Here is a 9995-nt window from a genome sequence, read left to right on the forward strand (position 1 = left end):
GGTGTCTGACATCGTTTTCCTGTAAAGTGATGGATTCCTTGAGTTTTACTCATGTCTTTTGTTATTGACAACGCAACCCCATTTGTACATTGTACTTTCCATCTTAATTATTTGACTAGAAGGATTGTTAACGTATTTCCCCCCAAATTACGACCGTCACCATGCACGAATCGACAGTGGGACGCAGGGCACAGCAGCGTCGTCGTTTCTCCACTCGTCCAGGAACCGAGGGAAGCGTTGGGACTGGTTCTGTCGGCCACTTACGTATTTTCCCGGGAGTAATGTTGCACCTGTGGATACTCCTGTCGTTGTGCGTCCCCTGTTCACTGGCGCAAGGGGGGCATGAGGTGAGGATGACTGTGAAAGTTTTGTCCCTTATGTTTAATTCCGCAGGCGCCACTGTTGACATCATAAATTCTTTGAATGTGGGGTTTAACGCTTCCTTGGCCGCGCAAAATTGGACTGTAGTGCCAGGGATTGACGTCACGGTTATTAGGCCTCCTTCATATAACGTCTCCGCAGCAGAATACTTGGAGAATTATGTGAAAAACGCAGACGACAGTGAAAGTTTGCTGGTTGTGTTCGGTCCGATGGGGGAGGGAAACATAAGGAAATCTTACAAGATATTGAAAGAGCACAACCTTGTAGCCTTCGCTCCGCTAACAGAGTTGACAGAATCCCGAAAGTTTTTGCCGAACTTATACTTCTTGCGACCTGAACCAAGCGCTGAGCTGGTAGCCCTTATCCGCTATGCTGTTAATCACATGCGCGTGCTGCGGTTGGGTTTTATGTACACTGAAAGCCTGGCGGGGGCGCCATCAGCGTATTCTCGAGCAACAGAGTTAATGTCCCAACTAGGGTACGAGCTTTGTTGTCTGTTCACTGTGCCAAATGATGTTGAAGAAACTGCCTCCGGTGAGGCGTTCGAAGCAGAGTGGGAAAAGTTTGCCCAGAATCTTCCACAGGCCGCCATTATGTTCACTCGGATAAACGACTATACCAAACAAATTGTCGGGAGGTTAGTGTCCGACCAACGGACCGCGACTACTGTTCTGCTTGCGCCCTCTTTGCTTCAGAAGTCACTCGTTGCTGTATGGAGGCAGGCCCTGGAAGCGAGCAATGTATCGTTTGTACCTCATCGTTTGATCCAAACTGGCACAAATCCGCTTGCCAAGACAACTTACTTCGGAGCAATCAGACGCTTCCAGAATGAAGCAAGGGATTATTTAACGCGGCATCCGGAATGGTCAGGTCTCGGTGACTCGAATCACTTCCTCACCAACGATGTAGATGGGGAACTAATGGTGTACGGATGGATTGCGGGTGAGGTACTTATGCGTGCTCTTAGGAGCAACACAAAATTGGGCGACCGTATTTCGTTCATAAACTCATTGTACGACCAACGCCGTTACGTGATTGATGATCTTGTAATTGGAGACTTCGGTGGTGAATGTGCCACAGGTGCCGCCGCTCAGGGTGCCGTCTGCGACTGCAACCGCGGTGGCAAAAAGGTGTTTATGAAAGAAGTTGTTAAAGGTTATCACTTCCAACATGTCCTTCCAGGGATTTTCTCAACGAGCCGAGACCACTGTTATTCTAATGCCATCCAACTGCACCCTCCGCTTAGTGGAGTCATCATGAGGATGGCCGACAACCTCACGATGCTCAGGGCCGCGCTGGAGTTTTATCATGGCATATCTTCCACAGCCTCACTTTTGAATGTCGGCGAACTCAACAGACTTATTATGCTTCAGGTTGGCAGCACCACAGAACAATCCATGAATGATCTTGTTGAGCTGCGAAAAAACAGTATCATCACAGCGGTGTTTGGGGTTGTGGTCGAGGAAATGTTAACCGTGAAAAATTTAACCTTCATCGATCCCATTGTCATGGATCCTCGTTTGAACAAGTTCAGAAGTAATGTAATCCACCTATCGCCAACATTGGAACAACAACTGTACGTGCTTGTGAGCTATTTGTCCAAGAACCGCCAAGGACCGGTTCATTTGGCTGTCTATAGTCGAGAAGGTGCTGAGATAGCGGAGGTATTGACGAGGACGCTAGTGACATTTCGCGCAAATCTCTCCTCCAGTAAAATATTTAGGGACGTGGGCGAGCTGGAGAAATACCTCCCAGCAAAAGGCGATGTGTTTCTTCTTGGTATTGGCAGCGGTAATATTCCGATAGTCAAAGAGTACCTTCGTACTCATCAAGATGTGCGTATTTTCGTCCAGTTTTCCGAGGTAATGCTGATGTACGACGAATTCGTTGAGGTTTTCAACGGTAGCGCGGGTGCGGAGCGTGTTCTTTTCGCAACCAACCTTCCCCACTGGGGCGACACCGATTCAAAGTCGAAAACAGTTCGAAAGTTCCACAAAGTTGTGAAACCGCCTCACCGAACCCCTTTGGCCCTACTAGGTTTTGCCACTGAGCGGCTTATGCAGCGGAATATCCGTCGAATGGAAAAGGTGACCTCCCAACTGTTGATCGACCTCTTCTTTGAGGAAGCCTCAATCACTGTTGACGACATGCGGTATGGCACCTACGACAGAGAAAGTTGCCTGATTTCAGGTTTTGCCGCGGCGGCCAATTGCATCTCGAATTTTGGTGCTACGAACATATCCGTGTGGTCCATGGCGCGTGTGATGAATTCAAGTGTGCCAGTGTTGCAAGATCCGGTTACGCCACAAATGTTTTACGTGGACCCCAACGCAAATGGCCTCACAGCGGCGCAACTAGCAGGTGCTATTGCTGGGTCTGTTCTCCTTTTTTTTGTGCTGCTCTTTATTGCGGTGCCGTTGTACTTCGCAACTCGGAGCGGGCGCGACAATGACAACGCCCCGAAAGAATTAACAGCCCCCGTTACCATTGTTTTCACGGATATTGAGGGCAGCACGGCGCAGTGGGCAGCACACCCTGAGCAAATGCCCGACGCCGTAGCCACGCATCATCGTTTGATCCGCTCCCTTATTGTGCAGTACCGCTGCTACGAGGTGAAGACCATCGGGGACTCGTTTATGATCGCGTGTAGGAGCCCTCTTGCGGCTGTACAACTTGCGTGCAACTTGCAGCGATCATTCCTCCTTCACAACTGGAGAACCACACTGTTTGACCAATCCTACCGGCAGTTTGAGGAACAGAGAGCTGAGGTGGAAAATGATTATGTTCCACCAACTGCTCACCTCGCCGATGAGGCGTACAGCCAAATGTGGAACGGGCTGCGTGTACGTGTTGGAATCCACACGGGGTTATGCGATATCCGACACGATGAAGTGACGAAGGGTTATGACTACTATGGGCGCACAACTAACATGGCTGCGCGGACAGAGAGTGTCACCAACGGTGGGCAGGTGCTTCTGACTCGGGCCACTTATCTTGCGATGAGCGGCATGGAGCGTGAGCAATTTGACGTAACCGCCCTCGGTGCCTTACCACTGCGTGGCGTACCGGAGCCAGTTGAGATGTACCAGCTGAATACAGTAGCTGGTCGACAGTTCGCAGCACTTCGTCTCGACAGGGATGTTGACGTGCTGAATGACGGTACAGACGGCTCGGTACTCTCTACCAGTGATCACAGTTCTTCACGTGCGGAGTTGAGTGAGTCTTCCCAAGTTATAGTGACCTCCTTGAACGCTTTACTCGGTACTTTCGCGCGTGCTCAGCGGCAAAAAGCGCTTTTACCCTTCTGTGAGCGCTGGCGTGTGGTGTTGCCGCGCAAGCCACCTGCCATTTGGGATGACAGCTACTACCAGGAGGTCATACGGCGCATCGCAGTGAAGGTTGGGCACGTTGTGGATTACTGCGCGTCGAGTGGCGCTGATCATACGTTCAGTACGCTAACGAGCGCCTCGCTGATTGTCATTACCCAGCCACGCGGTTCTTCCTCTTAAACCACGCCTGAGGGGCACGGAGACCCAGCTACCGGCGAGGGTGGAAGTAAAAAAAAAAAGTAGAGTCCGTAGACGGTTACCAAATCCAAGAACAAGCGAGCTCATTACCCACCGCTGCCCACGCACACGAGCCTATGTACGCATACAAATTTCTACGTATGTTCATGTATGTCCTGTTTGTGCTTATTCCGCTTGATGTCTACTTCCTTAATGTACCATTTTCCATCTTTGGTGGGGGAGACCCCTGACTATTGTAGCGACGACTGTTCGTTGAATCTTATTTGTTCTGAATCAACAGCTTTGAATCATGTTTTTCTATTAACCTACTTGCCTAACACACTATTTATCTCACCCGCTGTTTGTCCCCCCTCATTTATTTTTTATCATCGTTACTACTACTATTATCACTATTATTATTCTTTAGTTCTTGTGAGTGGGCAAGGATGCCTATGCTCACCCACCAACAGTGGTATTTGTTGGACTTCCTCCCTTGAATTCACAACTTCCCCCCTGTTCCGCAACAAAGGAATACTACGCAGTCATGCGCAACGGCAGCGGCTGCGGGGTGCATGTGAGGGGCAATTTCACACCAACTTGCCACTTTTGTTTGCTTAGTTGCTTCTTTGCTTAATGCGACTTTTGTTTCAGGCAAATGTTTTCAGGGTTCCTCTTCATTACTTTGGCTGTGTCCGACCACACATATGTTTTTATTTCTGCTAACGAAGGGGGAAATAAAGCCACTCAACCAGCGAATGGAAAGCTGTGGCTGTCATGTTTCCTACCCGATACGTGCCCTTTCTCTTTCACTAGGCCGTCATGAGGTATGTGCATACACCGTAAGGTATAACACTGATTGTTTTTGATTACATAGGGGCGAGTAGTACTCTGCATTTATGTGTATACATGTGTGTTGTTGTTGGTTTTTTTCTTATGCCCTAATCCAATTTATTTGGGCCTCCCCACACTCTTATATTTGGCTAGTTTCTTGTGCATGTGCCCTGAACGATGTCTCGGCGCTGGTGCCGATCCCTCCCCCTTTTGTTTTCCTCATTAAAAGCTTTTTGTTGAGCTCCCGCAAGCATGAGTTCGTTTATGTCTATTTGGTGTAGGCTGCGTCGAAAAAAACATAATGGACGGCATGTAGGATGTCTGCCGTATAGGCTGCTGCCGTGATTCTGCGCTGTTGTCTCGGTGTGTGTGAAAACCAGAGGCCCACTTTACATTTGTCGGCCCATCCTTTTAATTTATTTTTCCGTCTTGCTCCCGCTTTCTTCTTTGCATTAATTGAGTCAGATATAATATATTTTTTGTTTATAGCACGTGACGTTCAGTTCTCAACTTATTTCTGTGATCGTCTAGAGCGGTTTACTTTGATGCACCTGCCGGTTTAGCACATTCTTCGGATATGCCGCTGCTCTATGGTTGATAAAGATGAAAACATTTTAGCAAATGCCACGCGTTTGTGTGGTGTGACGATGCGGAGGCGCATTGGCGTCAGAGCGAGGAAGTGCCGCGCATACAGCGACGTTACAGCGACGTTACTCCGCTCAGCATTTCATTCACATGACATGCGTTACACCTCTGTGTAGCCCAGAAATGAGCAACCTCTCCTATCCCATCTTCTTTCAAGTCGTCGTGCATGTGGATAGAAGTTACAAAGTGATACTGTGGGTTGTACATCATTAGTTCAGGTTTCTATGAGAGGCGTCACCACAATTATTCGGTTGTTATCGCAGGTGCGGGCATGCGTACCCCAGAAGCTAGTGTTATTTTGCTGCTTAATTACCAACAGGCGGTACCGTTAGAATGCAAACCATGCGCACTCACAGACCTCTGGGGGTCTCGCTTTGCATTGCCACTGCTGGTCATTGTTTTTTGACATATACGCATTCGTTTTCCGCAGCAGTTAGTGGGAATGTGAACAGCAAGATAAGGCAAAAGCGAGAGGTTGCAAAACTGTTATACTTTCGGCTAGCTGTTTTTTTTTAAAAAAAAACTTTTGTCATTATGCCACTAAGTATTTTTTTTTCTAGGGGTTGCTTATGTGGTATTTCCCCCTCCATTTACAAGTCATTTGGTGGGCTTTTGTTCCGCACGGGGGTAGTGAACAATGACCCCAGATTCCGTTGTTTTCTGTTTTTGCGTTTTCACATAGAAGAAGAAATTAGTCCGACGCCACTTTTCGACGTGCTGAATTTGGTTAAGTGAGGTAGAGGGAGTAGTAGGTCTAGTGGTGAAGGGTTATATCGCACGTTAGGTGAATACAGAGAAAATATCTGCCACTATCCATACGTGCGTACATCAACGCAGCGCCGTCCAGCTGCTTTTGAGACTGAAAAACAAGGAAAGAGAGGTTGTTTTTAAAGTCGCAAAGGGCGAGAGATGACCCAACTGTTAGGAACCGCTACCTTTTGGTGCATATTTGCCGCTTTCGTCTCGCACTACTTGCGAGCACACGTGCACGTGGAAGCATCAGCGACACATTTGGAAGCACCAGAGGAACAATGGGGAGAGGAAGGCATCGGCGATACGCCCCGTGGTTGGTGCGGAAGTCACCATTCTGCGATTAATCCAGATGATGTGCCGATAGTAGGTACTATGCCCCCTGAATCAGAAGCGAAGGGTACCACTGGCGGTGATTTGATTAGTGCAAGAACTGCATCCGTAGATAAGAAACCTAAATACACCAACAACGTTGATGATTACGGGCAAGGGGAGATTGACAGCAGGTGGAAACCAATTCGCATCAGAGCTTACACGCAAGACTTGAATGACCCCAGCCGCTTCTGCACGATGGCAGGTGATGTCCGTAGCATACTCGTCAGTGGGAAGACGACTGTTTGTACAGCGGGGGATGTTCTCACAGTTCGCAAGAAGCGCGTCATCGTGCAGGTCGCTATTCCAAAGGCAATCAAATTACACACGGATCGCCTGTTGGTAAGGAGATATCACCGGAGGATTGTTTTACCATCCTCATACGCTGGATACTGCAGCTTATTCAAGGTGCCCAAGGGTCACTACACCAATGGTTTTGAAGGTGATGTTAGTATATACGTGGCGGCTCGGCCAACGATAGGGAATATGGCGTGGGCTTCCGTGTGCGCAATGCTCACTGACGGCCGCCCGGTTTCTGGCGTTGTCAACATATCCCCCAAGTACGTTGCCGAAACTGACTTCTTTGTGCGAGTTATCGCACACGAATTAGGACACGCTCTCGGCTTCCAAGCAGATATCCTCATAAGAAGGGGAATTATGAAACAGAAAGGAGGCATTCGCGGACTTAAAACCTCGTGGTTGGTCGATTCTGAGGTTGCGAAGCGTGTCGCGCGGAAGCACTTCAATTGCTCGACGGCTCCGGGTATCGAAATGGAGAATGAAGGAGGCCCCGGCGTTTTCGCAACACACTTGGAGCAACGCAATGCCGTCGAGGACGTGATGGCCCCTTATGGGAACTTGAATTATTTAACTGTGATGTCGTTAGGGGTGTTCGCAAGTATGGGACACTACCGCGTCAATTTCAGTCGCGCAGAGAAGACGCGTTGGGGCCTAAATCGTGGATGTAGTTTTCTACAGGAGAAATGCTTGCAGGAAGGAAAGTCAAAGCACCCCGACACGTTCTGCGATCATTTATGGAAGAGCCGTCTGTTCACTTGTACCCATGACCGTCTCGGACTCGGCCAGTGTTCCCTAGGTACACATCGAACTGAACTTCCCGCCGAGTTCCGCTACTTCAGAAATTCACGGGTTGGTGGCAAGTCCCGTTTCATGGACCATTGCCCGATGGTGGTTCAGTACAACAGCGGTAACTGCGTCAATGGTCAGTCGAAGTTTTTGCGTGGCAGTGAGGTTGGAAAGGGCTCGCGATGTGTGAAGGGTGTCAATTTGAAGTTTTCCAATAAAGATATTGGTGACGTTTGTGTCCGTACGAACTGCACTGGCAAAGAGCTACAGATTCGCTTTTTGCTAGACCACAGCTGGCAGACGTGTAAACCCGGTGCTACAGTGCAGCCCCTCGGTCGTCACCTCTGGAAAGGCAGCATCATCTGCCCCACGCGGGAAGAAGTTTGTTTCGATGACGAGGATTACAAGCTTAGATTGACCCCACTTCCGAAACTCCCCACTGACGACAACGCGGCCGTGAACCCTCGTCAAATGTGAATGGTGCCACCTCAGCTGGATCCGCGCCTCCGTCTGGAAAGAGCAGAAAACGCAAAGGCACTGGAGAGCAAAAAGATCCACAGGGGAAGTGCGTAGGGACTGGGAGGGTCCGTGCTGACTTTATGTGACCGAGTTTCCAAAACTCCGGATGTATTGCGAAGGTGCTCGGTAATGCGTAGATAAATGTACATAATGGGGGATGATACAACTCCGCCAGCAGCGACTGTGCAAACCTTAATCTGCACGAAGCAGGGCACGGGAGCTGTTGCTAGGGGTCACGGTACTTACAAGCACGGGACCTGCGTGCAGAAGCGAGAGGGATTCAACATTTTAAACCCTTTAGGGGGAATGTTGTCAAATGTGGTGAATCTCAGTGTCTTTGTGTGTTGTTTTTTGGGGGGCGAGGGGTTATGAGTGGAGATAATCCTCCCATGGAACAATAACTAGCAAGGCAACGTCTCATTTATACATTCGAACCGCCTGCATTAACGTGCTGAAAGTGACGCACCTCTCTCGTAGAGGTTCCTTAAGCTAAGCTATGGGTATGAATTATAGGACCGCGAGAAAGCATTAGGATGTTCGAAGTGACATAAACCCCCCTTTTGCTTCTGTGGAGAATTATTTTATTATTATTAAAAAGCATTCAATGCTATTGGTAAAGGGTATGAAAACCTGAAATGCCTCTCGTAGGTCGGGGGAAAGGCAGTATACCTTTATTGATGCATTCGCTTATATTAAGTCTGAGGTAATGACTATAAGTACGCCTGTGGGCATTTTTGAATATAAGTTCTTGCTGTTTTTACCCAATTTTCATTTGTGGGTGCCAGAACTTTGTTTTACTGCGGTCGTGTTACACAGCAATGCAACTAACGTGCACATCAAAATGTGCATGTGTGTCAGGAAGGGATGCACGAGAAACAAGAAAAAAAAAACTGGAGGCACCGGTGAAAGTTATATAGTTACACTTCTGTTTTTCAAGTTACGGATTGTCCATTTGCTTCTTTTTATACCCCCTTTACAAAATTTTTTTTTGCTCTTGAAGATGGTGGTTGCTGCCATCGCGACTGGCTTCGCCTTGTTTCTCTTGACATTTTGTCTTACAGTTCTTCTGGAGAAGTTCGTACCACAATGTGTTCCACCTTTTCCCCCACTTTCCCCCCCCTCGATAGGATTTTGGCGTTTCTTGATGTTTGTGCGCACTCCATCACGTAAGACACGCAGTTTAGCAAATGCTGCTGAACCGCTTCATCCACTTCTATGGATTCCATCTGTGGCGCAGCCGTTTCTCGGTTAAGGCGCACAATGAATATCGTGGTTTCGGTACCAGAAAGAGGGATAATTGGAACTTTAAAAAAAAAAAATGGAGAGTAAGGGAAAAAAGAAAAAAACAACGAACACCCACAGTGGAGGATAAGGTGAAAAAAAAACAGTGGGACGTGGCATGGCTGTGAGAAGGGGAACGTCCGCGACCGCCTACAAATATAATGTCAGGAATCCTCTCATCACCAACCGCGGTATGAGGTCTCAACAGGGATCGGAAAGGGGGCGCCGTCTAAATCACTGTTAGTTCAAACCATACTTTTAGGGGAAATGGGTTTCCCCGCATCTCCGTTTCATTGGATGGTGGCATTTCCCGTCCAATGCAGCCGCTGATTTGTTGGTATCTGCCATACCGAAGAATGCTGGCGGAGGCTTCACTTCATCTCACTTCACTTTTCCGCATTTGCCCTCTCCAATTTACCTGTCCATGTATTTCCCTCGCCACCTTCAGCGTGCCACAAACAGGCACATGGCCTCAGTATTCCCTACATTATTTTTAACTTGTTGAGACCACCTTCCCCTCTTTTTTATGTTAGCGCACTCTCCGTCACCGCAAGGTTGTTTCACGCGCGTTATTTTCTGCGTCCTTCCCCCCCCCCACACACACACACACAATGGGGGGGGGGG

The 9995-nt window shown here is 48.5% G+C and overlaps 2 protein-coding genes and 1 pseudogene across 3 annotated transcripts; all 3 read left to right on the top strand.

The window, feature by feature from the left end:
* Window positions 1–335: 335 nt before the first annotated feature.
* TEOVI_000646700:pseudogene lies at window positions 336–3809 on the top strand (annotated as a pseudogene). Its single transcript has one exon. A coding segment is annotated over exon 1 (3474 nt).
* A 249-nt stretch (window positions 3810–4058) lies between these two features.
* On the top strand, window positions 4059–4505 carry TEOVI_000646800 (uncharacterized protein; the record flags this gene model as incomplete). The annotated part of the gene is made up of 1 exon (XM_067223212.1): window positions 4059–4505. The coding sequence occupies one exon, from the start codon at window positions 4059–4061 to the stop codon at window positions 4503–4505; it is 447 nt and encodes a 148-aa protein (XP_067079313.1).
* Window positions 4506–6272: 1767 nt separating this feature from the next.
* On the top strand, window positions 6273–8048 carry TEOVI_000646900 (MSP-C, putative; the record flags this gene model as incomplete). The annotated part of the gene is made up of 1 exon (XM_067223213.1): window positions 6273–8048. The coding sequence occupies one exon, from the start codon at window positions 6273–6275 to the stop codon at window positions 8046–8048; it is 1776 nt and encodes a 591-aa protein (XP_067079314.1).
* Window positions 8049–9995: the final 1947 nt, after the last annotated feature.

This window comes from Trypanosoma equiperdum, assembly GCF_001457755.1.
Source record: "Trypanosoma equiperdum strain OVI genome assembly, contig: ctg_1792, whole genome shotgun sequence".
Classification (NCBI taxonomy): Eukaryota; Euglenozoa; class Kinetoplastea; order Trypanosomatida; family Trypanosomatidae; genus Trypanosoma; species Trypanosoma equiperdum.